The 16,995-nt window shown below is 45.9% G+C and overlaps 1 protein-coding gene across 2 annotated transcripts; it reads left to right on the forward strand.

Annotated features, from left to right (window-relative positions):
* The first annotated feature begins 919 nt into the window (after positions 1-919).
* Positions 920-15,530, forward strand: LOC129857930 (carnosine synthase 1-like). 2 transcript variants are annotated; one of them, XM_055926633.1, is made up of 9 exons: positions 920-4,300; positions 6,012-6,186; positions 6,806-6,895; positions 7,748-8,196; positions 8,284-8,494; positions 8,682-8,767; positions 9,165-9,396; positions 10,562-10,839; positions 11,027-15,530. In XM_055926633.1, the coding sequence occupies exons 1-9, from the start codon at positions 4,112-4,114 to the stop codon at positions 12,590-12,592; spliced, it is 3,276 nt and encodes a 1,091-aa protein (XP_055782608.1). In that variant the 5' UTR covers positions 920-4,111; the 3' UTR covers positions 12,593-15,530. The 2 variants fall into 2 exon arrangements, with proteins under 2 accessions (XP_055782608.1, XP_055782609.1); XM_055926634.1 differs by lacking the exon at positions 920-4,300 and having other exon boundaries at positions 6,094-6,432.
* The last annotated feature ends 1,465 nt before the right edge of the window (positions 15,531-16,995 follow it).

Consider the following 16,995-nt stretch of genomic DNA (forward strand, 5'->3'; position numbering starts at 1 on the left):
GGGCCGCGCCGGAGATGCCCAGCTCGGAGAGGGTGGAGAGGAGGATCTGATGGTTCACAGTATCAAAGGCAGCCGATAGGTCTAGAAGGATGAGAGCAGAGGAGAGAGAGTTAGCTTTAGCAGTGCGGAGCGCCTCCGTGACACAGAGAAGAGCAGTCTCAGTTGAATGACTAGTCTTGAAACCTGACTGATTTGGATCAAGAAGGTCATTCTGAGAGAGATAGCAGGAGAGCTGGACAAGGACGGCACGTTCAAGAGTTTTGGAGAGAAAAGAAAGAAGGGATACTGGTCTGTAGTTGTTGACATCGGAAGGATCGAGTGTAGGTTTTTTCAGAAGGGGTGCAACTCTCGCTCTCTTGAAGACGGAAGGGACGTAGCCAGCGGTCAAGGATGAGTTGATGAGCGAGGTGAGGTAAGGGAGAAGGTCTCCGGAAATGGTCTGGAGAAGAGAGGAGGGGATAGGGTCAAGCGGGCAGGTTGTTGGGCGGCCGGCCGTCACAAGACGCGAGATTTCATCTGGAGAGAGAGGGGAGAAAGAGGTCAAAGCACAGGGTAGGGCAGTGTGTGCAGAACCAGCGGTGTCGTTTGACTTAGCAAACGAGGATCGGATGTCGTCGACCTTCTTTTCAAAATGGTTGACGAAGTCATCAGCAGAGAGGGAGGAGGGGGGAGGAGGGGGAGGAGGATTCAGGAGGGAGGAGAAGGTGGCAAAGAGCTTCCTAGGGTTAGAGGCAGATGCTTGGAATTTAGAGTGGTAGAAATTGGCTTTAGCAGCAGAGACAGAAGAGGAGAATGTAGAGAGGAGGGAGTGAAAGGATGCCAGGTCCGCAGGGAGGCGAGTTTTCCTCCATTTCCGCTCGGCTGCCCGGAGCCCTGTTCTGTGAGCTCGCAATGAGTCGTCGAGCCACGGAGCAGGAGGGGAGGACCGAGCCGGCCTGGAGGATAGGGGACATAGAGAGTCAAAGGATGCAGAAAGGGAGGAGAGGAGGGTTGAGGAGGCAGAATCAGGAGATAGGTTGGAGAAGGTTTGAGCAGAGGGAAGAGATGATAGGATGGAAGAGGAGAGAGTAGCGGGGGAGAGAGAGCGAAGGTTGGGACGGCGCGATACCATCCGAGTAGGGGCAGTGTGGAAGTGTTGGATGAGAGCGAGAGGGAAAAGGATACAAGGTAGTGGTCGGAGACTTGGAGGGGAGTTGCAATGAGATTAGTGGAAGAACAGCATCTAGTAAAGATGAGGTCAAGCGTATTGCCTGCCTTGTGAGTAGGGGGGGAAGGTGAGAGGGTGAGGTCAAAAGAGGAGAGGAGTGGAAAGAAGGAGGCAGAGAGGAATGAGTCAAAGGTAGACGTGGGGAGGTTAAAGTCACCCAGAACTGTGAGAGGTGAGCCATCCTCAGGAAAGGAACTTATCAGGGCGTCAAGCTCATTGATGAACTCTCCAAGGGAACCTGGAGGGCGATAAATGATAAGGATGTTAAATATCTTTCTGGGTAAGTCTCTAAGAGCTTTGAACACCTGGATTGTACAATATTTGCACATAATTCCTTTTGAATATATTGCAAGCTCTGTCAAGTTTGCTTTTGATCATTGCTAGACAGCCATTTTCAAGTCTTGCCAGAGATCTTCAAGCCAATTTAAGTCAAAACTGTAACTATGCCACTCAGGAACATTCACTGTCTTCTTGGTAAGCAACTCCAGTGTATATTTGGTCTTGTGTTTTAGGTTATTGTCCTGCTGAAAGGTAAATTTGTCGCCCAGTGTCTTTTGGAAAGCAGACTGAACCAGGTTTTACTCTAGGATTTTGCCTGTGCTTAGCTCAATTCCATTTATTTTTATCCTAAAAAAAAACTCAGCAGTACTCAGTGTTGTGTTGGATTTGCCCCCAAATCATTACACTTTGTATTTTAATTTAGTGCCTTAGTGCAAACAGGATGCATATTTTGGAATATTTGAATTCTGTACAGCAAGGGTGTCAAACTCATTCCATGGAGGGCCTAGACTGCTGGTTTTCGGTTTCGCCTTTCAATTAAGCCCTAGACAACCAGGGGAAGGGAGTTCCTTACTAATTAGTGACCTTAATTCATCAATCAAGTATAAAGGAAGATCAAAAACCCGGAGACACTCAGCCCGCCGTGGAATGAGTTTGACACGTGATGTACAAACTTCCTTTTCACACTGTCGTTTACGTTAGTACTGTGGAGTAACTACAATGTTGTTGATCCATCTTCAGTTTTCTCCTATCACAGCCATTAAACTCGCTAACTGTTTTAAAGTCAACCATTGACCTCATGGTGAAATCCCTGAGCGGTTTCCTTCCTCTCCGGCAACTGAGTTAGGAAGGACGCCTGTATCTCTGTAGTGACTGGGTGTATTGATACACCATCCAAAGTGTAATTAATAACTTCACCATGCTCAAAGGGATATTCAGTGTCTTTTTTTTTACCCATCTACCAATAGGTGCCCTTTGCGAGGCATTAGGAAACATCTCTGGTCTTTGCGGTTGAATCTGTGTTTGAAATTCACTGCTCGACTGAGGGACCTTACAGATAATTTCATGTTTGGGGTGCAGAGATGAAGTAGTCATTATAAAATCACGTTAAACACTATTATTGCACATTTATCCATGCAACTTATGTGACTTGTAAAGCACATTTTTACTCCTGAAGTTATTTAGGCATCATAACAAAGGGGTTGAATACTTATTGACTCAAGACCAGTGGAGGCTTCTGAGGGCAGAACAGCTCATAATAATGTCCGGATACGGGGAAAATGGAAGGCTTCAAACAGCTGGAAACCATGTGATTGATGTATTTGATACCATTCCACTGGTTGCGCTCCAGTCATTACCACATGCCCATTCTCTCCAATTAAGGTGCCACCAACCTCCTGTGCTCAAGACATTTCAGCTTCTCATTTGTAAACATTTCTATAAACATAATTTCACTTTGACATTCTGGAGTATTGTGTGTAGGCCACGAACACGATCTTAATCGAATTCATTTTAAATTCAGGCTATAACACAACAAAATGTGGAAAAATTCAAGGGGTGTGAATTATTTTTGGAAGGCGCTGTATATTAGTAGGCTATATGTAAAGACCAGATTGAATTGAGAATAGTCTGATGGATGAGACTATTAAGTGCTTGTAAAATTGTGAATGAGAGGCTGATGAAGTGTGTGCAGCGGTCTAAGGCACTGCATCTCAGTACAAGAGGCTTCACTGCGGTCTCTGGTTCGAATCCAGGCTGCATCACATCCGGCTGTGATTGGGAGTCCCATATGGCGTCGGAATTGGCCCAGCGTCATCCGGGTTTGCCAGGGTAGGCCATCATTGTAAATAAGAATTTGTTCCTAACTGACTTGGCTAGTTAAATAAAGGTTCAATAAAATTACATAAGGACGACTCCGAATATGCTATTTTGTTCTTCTGAAATAGGCTACATTTTCTTCATATCATAATGTTTCTTCAGACCTGCCTTAAATAAATAATGGATTTATTGTGATAGTGTAGGCTATATTCAATGGTTTTATTAGACTTTTTTTTAATGTAAATGTTCCAAAGGTCTGCATCAGTGGCTTGTTGGCTATGCGTGGAAGCCCAGAGATGCTCGGCGTGTTTATGTTAATTAACAGTCAATTACCATGAGACCGACAGTTATTTTCATGACGTTTACCGGCTGACACAATGTCATGACCGCCACAGTCCTAACCAGGGTTGAAAAAGGGTAGCCTATAATTAATGTGTTTGGTGTACAAGTGATTTACCATTTGTTCTTTCAGAGATTATTGAATTGACTTTCTTCAATTACGGAAAGGGATTGAACGATGGAAAGTGAACTTGCCCATTTAGCAGACTACGCCAATAAGTATTTACATGTAATTGGGGATGTAACATCCGTAGCATCATTTGCATGGCAGGGTATCACAACAGAACAACAGGTTGTTATTCCTGTGATAACCAAGGTCTATGGAAGTGCCTTGGCTCTCACAATGTGTTTGTTTATAAATAACCTGTAGGTCACCATACTAATAATACTGCCACTTAGATTTATTAGGCTCACGTGGGCTTTTTACAATATATTACATAAGAAAAAAGACAGGTTTTATAACATGTTATGTTTTTACTTACTTACTTTGTACTCTTCTTCTCTGCTATCCGTCTGCTCCACTTTTCCTATTTCTGCCCCCTCCTCCTGGCCCTTTCCAGCTTGCTCCCTCCCTCCCTCCCTCTCTTACCTTACCCTCTCACTTTCTTTCTCTTTCTGTCATTTCCAGGTTGCCACTTGGTCACTACAGACACTATGGTGAGTTTAATCAGGAGAGTTGTTGCATGGACGTTGATGTGAGCTTATATCTGCAGGCTTTCAATGTTTCTATTTTAAGGAAGTGTTCTTTAGCTTCTCTGCAAAGTTTCTCCTATAATTGTGGGAACGTGGTAGTTGTTGTATGATAAAAGGTCTGCTTCTTCTTGCTCTGCATTTTTTTTTTTTTTTACATTTTAGAAAATGTTTGAATCGTTTTTGCGGTATTCAGCATGCAAATGCAATTGAGTGCAACATGAATGCGTTGAAATACAAGTTAGACATGTTTATGTTTGACAGTGATGTCTGTGAGGGAATCGCTGATAGAGTGAGGAAATGAAAGGGACTAAGACAGGGTGGCAGAGACTGAAGGACTAGGTGTAAATGAAGCGAGGCTGTAGAGAGGAATAGGGAGAGATTGGAGGGAAGGGCAGCTGCGACTGTTAATCTCGGGAACCTTTACAGTTCTGCCTGTTGTCTGTGTGTGAGAGAAAGTGTCAGAGGGTCTGTGCGTATCGTGTTAAATTTAGAGTACCAAGTTTGATTTACATAGGTTACAGTGCAAGTAATGCTGAGCGAGAGGTGGGGGCTGTGTTTTCTGCGGTGCCAATAAGTATTTATAGTTTCATTGAATGTCTTATACAGTATGTGAAACTGAAAACCTTGGCATTCTTTGACAAGATATTACTCGGAGGCAGCAAACTACTGGAGCTCTACAAGTATATGATGGTGGGAATTAAACAGAGTTATAACCCTTCAGGCGTCTAGGTCAATAGAAGAGAAAATAAAAAATAAAAATGTAAATAAACATGTCTGGTGATGGGCAAACAGAGAGAGAGAGAGGGGTGAAGGAGGAATGAGGACAAAGAGAGGGTGACGAGAGTTGAAGGAGAGAACAAGTGGACCGTGTGTATTGTTCTCACATGATTGCACACCAAACAATGCCGTCGCTGTGTAGGTGATCGTTTTGCATAACAATGCATGTGGTTTGTTTGTCTCGTATCTAATCTGAGCGCCCACACAACCTGGTATTGAAGTAGAGGGAGCCACGGAGAATTTTACAATGCACGTTTAAAGATTCTAAGATATCATTTTCTGTATAAAAAAAAAAAAGAATATGAACTTTAAACATAATTTTTTCCCCCCTCAAGGATACAACTGATTTGATTATCTTAATACCCATATAACCAGAAGAGAGAGATCTTAGTATTTAACAAAGTTTGCTGGTCGACATATCATATCAATCAATGCTTTGTTGGAATAAATGTGTGTTTAAAGTCAATACATCCATAACTTTGTGTGTATGTTAATGAATGGGTGTGTTTACTACATGGGTTTGATGTACACACACAGCTGCCAGTGGCATGTGTTTAACAGTATCAGTGGCACTCTGACATTCATGTTCCTCTCAGACAGTGTTTGGGCAGACATTCATGCTTTACATCGAGGGAAAACAGTTAATGGTGTGTTTGTAAATGGTTTATAAGTAGTTATTTGTAGATAGTTTATAAATCAGTAGTAAGCTATAATGGCTCATTATTCTGGCTCAGGATCACCATTTTGTCCTCTTTGCCCTCTTTTCTCCCTGAACATCCATCTGTTCCCTCATTTTACAATCCCTTTGACGACCCCTTCTCTTTCTCTGTCTCCTTCTCTCGACATGTATCCTCTTAACATTTATGTTATGTCTCGCCACACACCCTGTCTCCCACAGCTCTCTCTCAGCTCTCTCCCCACCACCGTTGTCCCCAGCCTCCCCTCCTCTCCAGGAGAATGTGCTACTGGGGGACCGAGGGTATGGTCCTCCAACCAGGAGGTAGCTCTGTTCCAGACCCTGCAAGAGGCTCTGAGGGAGATCGACCTGCCTGAAACACAGGACCTGCCACAGGGTGAGACCCGGGCTACGATCACCCGGCTGAAACGTACAGGATGACGCAGATAGAAATGTACCAGGCTAGAAAGACACTGGACGCTGTTTATTACAATCCCTATGACATGGGAATTGTGGCTGCTCTATGACCTTACCTTTCTATCTGCAACGCTCTGAATGTTTGAACCACCTGAGTTAAGCCCCCAGGCCAGGTGAACCTATCACAAACACTGGATCTTAACCTGCACAGAGTCACCCAGACCAAGTGAGTTTAGTACTATATGTCAATGGGCTACTAGGTGAACAGGTGTGTTTCCGTTTACTCTTACCTGGTCCAAAAACAACCCCTAGGCAAGACCCAAGCCCCTATCCCCTATCCCCTACCCATTTTTAGTGTTTGAAGAGGGGAAGGGCCAGAGGACTCTGGGGGTGTAAGAAATAAGGTTGTGGGTCCTTCAATGAGCTAAGATGACCTTCTGCCATATTTGCTGGCCCCTATATGGTTGTTTTTGGACCTAACTTTTGTACTGGCTAACATTCATTAACTACTTTCTATTACATAGTGAAGGGCTGCACTGATGCATGGGGAATTTGACCTTGCCACTAATGGCTGTTGTACTGTTTCCCTTCTCTTCTAGGTATGAGTCACTCTGAGCTGTGTGTCTGTGTTTTGGGATCCCCCCTCCCCTACCTCTCTCTGCTGTTGGAGGCAGGCCAACGGAGCCCAGGTACGCTAGCAGAACGCAGCCAGACAGGAAACACAACCGATGTGTACAAACAGGCTGTAAATCACTCCGTTATATTTATACTTTGGTACTTTATACCAACCTGTACCAGTTTGTGCTAACCTGTAGAAGCCTGACAGTAATTCAATGTAAAAGCCTATTTGGCCAGAGCAATAGTTAAAACATACACCCCTCCTTTCAAAGTATGTGCCAAAGTGTTTTCCAAGAGGTCTTCCAAGTGTTCCTTAGTGCCTCCCATAATGGTGTTCGCTTGAACAAGGCTTTCTTCACCATCTATGGACCTCCACTTTGTCTTGCCAGATCGCCAGGAAAATAAATGTTGGAATGGTAATCCTTTTATGGGATTCATTGGTGTCATTATCAAATAACATAATCACCCCTAGAGAGAGAAGGTCTGAGTCGAACAGTGATGGCTCTAATTTTAGACTGATGGCCAAAAGGTTGAGGGAAAAGATCACTAGTGCAGGTTGACATTTAATGAGATTGTTACTGCCCTTCATTATTCTATTTATACATAAATAGTCATTCTCCTTCCTGCTTTGTCTCTGTTATGACCAATAACAGACCAAAACACTTTACACTTTAGTTGACAGGCTTCTATGACTTTTGACCTTTTTCTATATTTTCATGGAAAGCTGTGACCGGTCAAGAATCTCTCTTCCCTCCCTTCCTCTCTCTCTCTCTCTTACCCCAATCCAATTTCTCTCTACCACACTTTCCCCATTACCCGCTCCTTCTGTCCCTCCCTCTTTCTCTCTCTTGTTTACCCCTTTCACACACCCCACCCCCCTCGGTCTCTCTCTACCCCACCCATTTCTCTCTTCTTCTGTCTAGGAGATGCTCTCCTGTGTCTTTCTCCGTCCTGGCTCTCTCACGCCTCCCCCTCCCTCCTGGTCCACAAGGCTGTCACCTTTGACTTGGGAGGCCGCACTTTCCTCTCCAACTTCAACCCCCCTCGCAAGGTCACCTACTTCCTGTCATGTGACCCTTGGGCTGAGGAGGAAGTGACCCGGGAGACAGACTGCCCAAGCGGAGGTTCTGGCGCACTGTGTCGATTCTGGGGGGATGTTCTGACCGCCAGGGTTCTGCTGCAAAAGGCCAAGATCCACTGCCCCCCGACGCTGGCCTTACTGTTGCCCCCAGGACAGATGGGGCTGGAGGAGGGCAGGACAGGAGGGGTGGAGGTGGTGCACCTGGAACAGGGGGTGGTGGGAGGGATGAACTCCATCCGAAACAAGGTGGACTCTTTCCTGGAGTCTGAGGATATGAAGGGATCTGAGAGTGTATGTCCTGTTTCTTAGAGGATATTTTAGTCAGCCTTTGTGTAAATGTACACACATCCTCAAGCTTTCCTTTCACTTTGTGTATAGGTGGTGCTCAGGCGCAGTGGTGGGACGTTCGTGGGCGAGGCAACCTCACCCCCTGTCTACCTGTCCAGGAACAACAGGGATGAGGTCTGGGCCAAGGTAGGTTATCTCCTGCCCCAGCTCCTCCCTGGAGAGGCAGTGCTGCTGGAGGCCTACTGCTCCCCACTGAAGCCTGGGCCGCGGGTAGAGGACCGCACCTGGGAACAGTACACCGGTGAGGGCTTTGAGTCTGGGACAGATGGGGGTAGTTTGAGGTTTAAGGACCTTATTTTCATGATTATTTGAATGTGATCCTCACATGACTTATAAAGGACTCTAGTACAATGTGATGTACTACGGCCATTACCACATCCTCTTGGTGTTATCATAGTGAAGAAGTAGTTGTTGTGTGTGTGTGTCAGACTGCAGGCCTCAGGTTCCAGACCTGTCCTTCAGACTGTGTGCCATCGTAAGTCGCTCACCTCTGGACCTGCCTCTCCTCTACAAGGTGAGCGAAAGAGAGAGAGAGAACGAGAGAGGACGAGGTAGGAGAGAGAAATGAAATGTTGACTATGTGCATCACAATTTGTATTGACCCTCAATACTGTAAACCTATAGCGTGTGTGTATATATATATATATGTATTTGTGTGTGTGTATAGATAGAGATATACGTGTAGATAGATATATATGTATATATAGATGTATGTATGTACGTGTGTATTTACAGAGCTATATATATATATATATATATATATATAGCTCTGTAAATGTCTAACTTGGGAATGTGGGACAAATTCCTGTAAAAGACCATTAACATTAACTGCAATGTTTGTTTGAAATCCATTACCTTTTCACTAACTTCTCTCTTCTTTCCCTCCCCCTCGCTCTCTATCCCTCCCTCAGTTGGTGTGTAGAGTGGGTGTGTCCGACACCCCTCTCTCTCACAGCCACTCCCTCTCTCAGTCCTTGGAGACCACCCTATTAGAGTGCGGTTTCACTGACCCTACCATGGCAACTTCTCTCCATCGCTTAGCAACGGACACCGCCCTGTCCTGCCTTCGTGTTGTCATGGAAACAGAGTCAAGCATGTCCGCGGAACTGCGTGGTGGAGCGGGCGCCCAGACCGACATGATAGGTGTGTGTGTGTGTGTGTGTGTGTGTGTGTTGACTCACTGCCAAAGCTTTCCCTCTAATGTAGCATGAAGCCGTCTGAGTTGATCTATGACTTGATATAGATTACTGCAGATTGATGTCGAAGCCTCTCTGAAAACATGGGTCTACTTATACCATCACAAGTCTCACTATCAACACTCCTATGTCTCTCTGAGCTGCTGTCTGACCCGTCTACTCCCCCTCTCTCTCTCTACCTCCATTCCACTCCCTCTCTCTCTCTACCTCCATTCCACTCCCTCTCTCTCTCTACCTCCATTCCACTCCCTCTCTCTCTACCTCCATTCCACTCCCTCTCTCTCTCTCTACCTCCATTCCACTCCCTCTCTCGCTCTCTACCTCCATTCCACTCCCTCTCTCTCTCTCTCTACCTCCATTCCACTCCCTCTCTCTCTCTCTCTACCTCCATTCCACTCCCTCTCTCTCTCTCTCTACCTCCATTCCACTCTCTCTCTCTCTACCTCCATTCCACTCCCTCTCTCTCTCTACCTCCATTCCACTCCCTCTGTCTCTCTCTACCTCCATTCCACTCCCTCTGTCTCTCTCTCTCTACCTCCATTCCACTCCCTCTGTCTCTCTCTCTCTACCTCCATTCCACTCCCTCTGTCTCTCTCTCTCTACCTCCATTCCACTCCCTCTGTCTCTCTCTCTCTACCTCCATTCCACTCCCTCTCACTCTCTACCTCCATTCCACTCCCTCTCACTCTCTACCTCCATTCCACTCCCTCTCACTCTCTACCTCCATTCCACTCCCTCTCACTCTCTACCTCCATTCCACTCACTCTCTACCTCCATTCCACTCACTCTCTACCTCCATTCCACTCCCTCTCTACCTCCATTCCACTCCCTCTCTACCTCCATTCCACTCCCTCTCTACCTCCATTCCACTCCCTCTCTACCTCCATTCCACTCACTCTCTACCTCCATTCCACTCCCTCTCTACCTCCATTCCACTCTCTCTCTACCTCCATTCCACTCTCTCTCTACCTCCATTCCACTCCCTCTGTCTCTCTCTCTACCTCCATTCCACTCCCTCTCACTCTCTACCTCCATTCCACTCCCTCTGTCTCTCTCTCTCTACCTCCATTCCTCTCTCTCTCTCTACCTCCATTCCACTCCCTCTCTCATAGGTGTAGACCTCCTCTTCACCATGGATGGTTACATCATCAGCCCTGTTGTCCTTGGCCTCCACCCCTCCCTCTGTCTCCGCTCCTCCTTCCCGGAGCAAGGGATGGGGCTGGAGGGACGTGACAGTGGGATAGAGGGGTGGAGTAGGGGCACCCTCCTCCTCACCCCCCTCCTCCGCTCCCAGTACTACCTGATGCAGGAGAAGACTGTGCTGGTGGTGGGAGCTGGAGGACACAGTAAGAAGTTCATTTGGGGAGCAGCCAAAAAGTACAAACTCAAGGTGAATGTCTACATGGGGAAGGAACTAGTGAAAGTGAATAGATTGCCGCAACAGACTTTTCAACTATTTTAGAAGTGCATTTTACTGCATTGCAAAGTCTGATTTAAATGACACATTAATGGTTACTGGTTAGCCAGTTATGCTAATGTGCTGAACTGAACTCACCAACTCCTTCCCCTCCAATCAGATCCTGCTGGTGGACTGTGACCCCACCCACTTCGCCTCCCAGTTGGTCGACCACTTCCTGCCCCTGCCAGACCTGCCCGACCACCGCCGTGACGACCAGCACTGCTCCCGCATTTGTGATTGGCTGTTGTCCTCTGGGCTCCGCCCTGATGGCTGCGTGTGTTTCTGGGATGACTGCGTGGTGCTGACGTCTCTGGTCTGTGATAGGCTGGGGCTCAGGGGGCCTCCCCCCGAGGCCATCCGCATTGCGAAGGAGAAGAGCCGCACCCACAGGCACCTCCTGGGCTTACTGAAGTCTACTGGGACTAACCTGACCAGTGTTGAGCAACCCTCCGGTCAGGCGGATGGCCTGGTTGAGTTTAGAGAAGGTGAGAGGAGAGGCAGACAGCAGAACGGTATGGTCAACGGCATGGTCAACATGGAAGGAGATAGCATGAGAGCTATGGCCGATTTTGACAGGGGGGATCTCTTCAATGAGGCAATGGGCAAACCCGACACTACCGCCCCTACCTCTTCATCCGCCTCAGCCTCCTCGTCCTTCTCACTGTCCTTCGGCACTTTCCGGCCCTCCGCTCCCCTCCTTTCTCCCTCCCCTTCTTCCTATGCTGTTCCCTGTATCCATGTGGAGAGCGCCCTGGATCTGGAGAAGGCAGCCAGTGGGGGGGAGCGAGGGCCTGGTGGGGCCAGTGTAGGGGTGGTGAGGTTCCCTGCCGTCATGAAGCTGGAGTATGGGGCCGGGGCGGTGGGCGTGAGGAAGGTGGGCTCTCTGGAGGAAAGCCTGGCACACTTTGAGAGGATTGGAGGGGACCTCCGCGAGGAGACAGACTACCCTGGCATTGGCCTGGGCTGGGGCAACGCCATGACCCTCATGGAGTACGTGGGAGGCACAGAGCACGACGTGGATGTGGTTCTGTTCGAGGGGCGACTGGAGGGCGCTTTCGTGTCCGACAATGGCCCCACCCGTGCCCCGGCTTTCACCGAGACGGCCTCCCAGATGCCCTCGGGGCTGGCGCCGGACAAGCGCGCTCAGCTGATTCGCGCGGCGCACCACGCCTGCATGGGCTGCGGCCTACAAGACGGCGTGTTCAACGTTGAGCTGAAGATGACAGAGGTGGGCCCGAGGCTCATCGAGATCAACGCCCGCATGGGCGGCTTCTACTTGCGCGACTGGATCCGCCAGCTGTACGGCGTGGACATCCTGATGGCCGCCTTCATGGTGTCCTGTGGGGTGCGTCCGTGCCTGCCCTCGGCCACAGCGCTCCCAGCCAGAGGCCACTTTGCTGGGGTGATGGTTGTGGTGTCCCAGCACCTCCAGGCCCTGAGAAGCACAGCCAGCCCTGAGCGCCTGCGAGGACTGCACCAGGACGGGGCGCTGTGGCTGAACGAGCTGGCTGAGGAGGATGAATTGATCTCTGGGGAGTACGAGGAGCCCTTCTGTAATGTCGGGGTGAGAGACGCCCACAACGCCGCCAACGCTCGCCAGCGCCTCCTCGCCCTCTGCCAGGGGCTAGGCCTGCACTGTCCTCCACGCTACGACCTGGGGTACTTCCTGTCCCACTTCAATTAGACAGGAAGTCAGGTGGGAGAAGCACCTGGGGTTTGTTCAGGAGGGTGCAATGTTTAAATCGATTCCCTATTCTGCATGACAGAGAAGCATATGTGTTTTAGTCCTGTCTAAATGTTTGTTCCTAACATTGGACCCTTCTGAATAGAACCCATGTTTAGCACGTGTATGCTTTGTGCAGGGTTTTTTTTTGTACTAGGGGCAAGGGTTAGTTTAGTTAGCTTAAAAGGTACATCACAGCAAGAAAAAACACTCATGTTATATCAAAACATATCTCACTACCTTTCAATTTTTCTCACTTAAATTTTAGGGACCATCTCAGGAATACAAGTTTCAAAAAGGTATCCTCTTCAGTGATTAGCCGAGAATAGGGTATGGGTGTCGTATCTATCTACCAGGGTTCAGGAAATGATTTAAATAAAACAATTGAAAAACGTTTTCAATAAATAGCTTCTACTTCTCATTTTATTGAGAAGTCATTAAAAAAAATAGAGGCCCTTGGTTAAATTATGGAATTGGTATGTTGGTTAACTTCCTGAATTGACAGCATTCAATTTGAATTGAACCCAACCCTGCTATCTATTATGTTGTTGTATCAGCAGTCTACTCAACTGGGTCGTTCCACAAAATGAGTGCCCTTTGATATTTTAAGCAGTGCACAAATATTGCATTTTAAAAGCCTGTCCTGTTAAATGAAGTGCCATTTTTAAAAGTCATTTCTGAAGATTCTTATTTATTTCATGTAATTAGTGATTTAATTTTAAGTAAAATACCTTGGCGACCAATATTTAGCGGCGATCCAAATGCTGATGACTACAACGCCCCTCATCACCACAATCGACTTCAGTGATGGCAGTCTCATACTAAAGTATGTAGGGAACGACAGAGCAGCGGAATATTTTAGTGTGGGTCGTCAAGCTACAAAAAAAACCCGTCCCTGATTTTAAAAGTCAACCCTGTTGCCTGAACTGATCTCTCGTTCAAGTTGGTGAAACTATAAAAAAATTTAATATATTAAACGGATGAGCTGGTTCTATTCTTTTTGGCCATTTTCTGGTGTTTTGTTGTGGGAAATTTAGCTGGTTGACCATAACATGTCAACCCTGTTACCCATAGATGAATCTAACGTAATAGGCTTAAAAGAAACACCTGAGTGGCGTTTTCTTTCTTTCTGGTCCTGGTGAGAAGAAAAAAACTGTCGGGGGAGGTCCTCTTTGGACTGTTGAACCAGTCCAGTAAATGTGGAGGGGTTACGATGTCTTGTCGCCGTGTTAACGTCGAAAAGTTAACGTCGAAAAGCAGAAGTCGCAACACAGGCCCTCTTTCCATTTCCCTTGAAAAACGGAACCGTCCATTTACCCGACCCCGCAAAGGGTGCCCATAGAGAGAGACAATTTAGAAGGGAAAAAATGTCATTTATTTTATTGTGAAGCTTGCATACAATTGCCCCTCCCTGTTGCACGCAACAAGCGTCCATTCCCCCTGTCACGGGGTGATTTATGGCTGATTTATAAGAGGAAGTTGTCAACCCTGTTCCTTTAATAGGCACTTACTATAGTCATTCTTTTGAGATGGATGTTTGTCAGTAAGTTGAACATGTGCTCTTTACGACAATCTTAAAATGGATGAAATAAGTTTTTTTGTTCACTAAGTTGCACTACTCAAAAGGCACCTGATTGGTGGAACGACCCTACTACATTTATAATCCAGCCATAGACGTTGATTAATAGCCTGCACACTGAACACATAGCAGTCCAGGGTTGGGGGGGGGTTGTTATATTACACATACTGTAGGTCAGTGTCGTTAGCTAAATAGTTATCTGAAGGAAGAGCAGAAGAAGATTTTGAGGAAGGGGGTTTGAGGAGAGCAGTGCAATAGCTGGAACAGGTGGACAGGGGTGCTGATTGCGGAACATTCTAAATCCTGGCTCAGAGGTGATGTCTGCGGGGTCGGCGCGTTTGAACTACTTGGAAAATGTGGAATTCTGGAACTCTGCCTCCCTCATTCTTAGTTAGAGGTTGTGTGAAAGTTCATGTCTAAATTAGCAAGGTTGAGGTGAAAGGTTGTTCCACCCCAAAATAAGTAACTTAAAGAGTACGGAAATGGAGATTTAATTACGCCACATACTCACACCCATTTTTCCCCGGCTTAGCCCATAAAAGCAGTGTGTTATTTTGTTATGGAAGTCATTTGAGGCAGTTTCACCATTGCAAATGCGTTGACCCCGGAACAAGACCTCGTCTTGGCAGTTAGTGTCTGTGGTGTGGCATTTGCGGTGTGGTGTCAGGTGTACTCAGTAGGCTTGATGAAACTGAGATGCCATCCCTCAGTACCCCCCCAGACAAGGGTTAAGGATTTCCTGCTTCTTCTGTTTCTGATTGTTTATGTATTTCTGAGGTAATATTTGGAAATTATATAGTAGCAGACACTTCTGACTTTTCTTCAAAAAGGAGGTGTGACAGGAAAGTTAAAGAATAAAACAACCGAGCCAGATTACATCACTAAAACCAAAACAAAAAATCCCCAAATCCAAACTTTTGTATTAACTTAATATGTAATGTGTTCATGTTGTCATGTTTTGTTAATTGCTTTATTTGTTAAGTTTCAATGCATCTGATTATGAATGTGTTATTGATATGTAACATCACAGATATGAATGTAATGTTTAGATTAACACATTGTTTTACAAATATATGCGTCATAAATAATTTCACCATATGCGAGCAATGGAGAACAAGGCCTTAAAGTTAACACAGATTTAAAGGGATTTTTCTGTTGCTTAGTTATATTGACAAACAATAACTGGTGTGGAAATTACTTTTTCTTTAACAAAGTTTTGAATCAAGATCAAGTGTTTTGATTCAGCTACTGTTCTGATTCAAATGTAAATGTACATTTCCTGTGTTATGTAAAATACAATAAACATTCAAATCAACAGACTCTTAACTTTTCGGTTTGATTTATTGACATTTTTTTCAATGATAAGGATGTATTCATTAAATATATCTGAAAGCAGAGCTTCAAAGCATCATACAAACCCCCTGAAGTCTCAAACCTGTTTTCTTTCTCTCTTTCATACTTTGTACAGATGGGTCAGTTATTTTACTAAGTGAAAAAGAGACTTGTTTTTGCTTGTTGTTTCTTTTCAATAGCCTGGCACAGGTTTGCCAAACCTGTTTTCCCCTCTTTCTCCCTCTTTCTCTCTCTTTGTAGTGCTTGTTTTGGGTCTTAGATGCAATCTAGTCCTGTTGCTAGTAGTGACTGTCGGAACTGGTTCAGTTACACCTCACAAATCACATCGGTGTTAAGCCTTAGAACAACAAACACAACCAGATCCACTTTTTTTTACTTTTTCTCTCACTCTCTCAGTTCTCCACTTCTCTCTGTCTTCCTCCCTATGGCCTTCCTTCTCCCCCTTTCTCTCTCTTTGTTGTGCTTGTTTTCAGTCTTATATGCAGTCCTGTTGCTAGTAGTGACTGTCGGAACTGCTTCCGTTCACAAATCACTTCAGTGCTGAACCTTAGTTTAACATTTGTTTGAGTTTTTCTCTCACACCCCCTCCCCCTTTCTTTCTTTTCAGGAAAAAAAATCTGAAGTAATTCAAGCCTTTAATGCACCCCCCACCCCCTCCCTCCCATTCCTTCTTCTGTTGTCCTCCCCCCTATTTTCCCATCTGTCACCTCCCACGCTGTCCCCCCTTTCTATTTCACACTTTGTTTATCTCGAAGCTGGAAAAGGGTGAATTACATTGTGTTTGATTTTTGATCCCCTCTTTCAAACTTTTCACTTTAGCTGTGTGTGTTATGATCTGAGCAGTACTACAGTAGTAGCAAGTTTTGTTTTTAGAAGTGTTTTTCTCGACTCAAAACAAGCCAGCCAAAATCAACTACACAGCTACATGTCATCAGTTTGGTCAGACTTAATACGAATATTTATCTGCTGTAATTATCTTTAACACTTTCCATTACAGCAGTAACCCTAAGTACAGGGTGAGTACAGTGTAACAATGCAGGAATAAGGGCACTGTAATGTAAAGTGAAACCCCATCTATCATTCCCCAAAGTCAGATGGGCCAACTCAAGATCAGCACCTTAGAGAATGGACATTCCCATGACGACAGGTGGGCGGAGGGAAGGATGGCCCATCTGGGGAGAGCCACAATGTCTTGGGTAAGAACCAACATGAGGCATATTAGTTATGAGACCATAATAACCACTAGTTTAATAGGAGGGGTGTTGGTGGTGGCTGATATATATAACAGAGGTACTCATGATGACAAAGTAAAAATGTCACTGTATTGATCTGTTCATGGTGTGCATGTAAACATGACCCTAACATAAATGTACCAAAACAGATCAATCTAGTGGTAATGGGCTACTTCTCTGCTTTCTAGTTGTGGCAGTAG

The sequence above is a fragment of the Salvelinus fontinalis genome, chromosome 6 (genome assembly GCF_029448725.1).
Source record: "Salvelinus fontinalis isolate EN_2023a chromosome 6, ASM2944872v1, whole genome shotgun sequence".
In the NCBI taxonomy this organism is placed as follows: Eukaryota; Metazoa; Chordata; class Actinopteri; order Salmoniformes; family Salmonidae; genus Salvelinus; species Salvelinus fontinalis.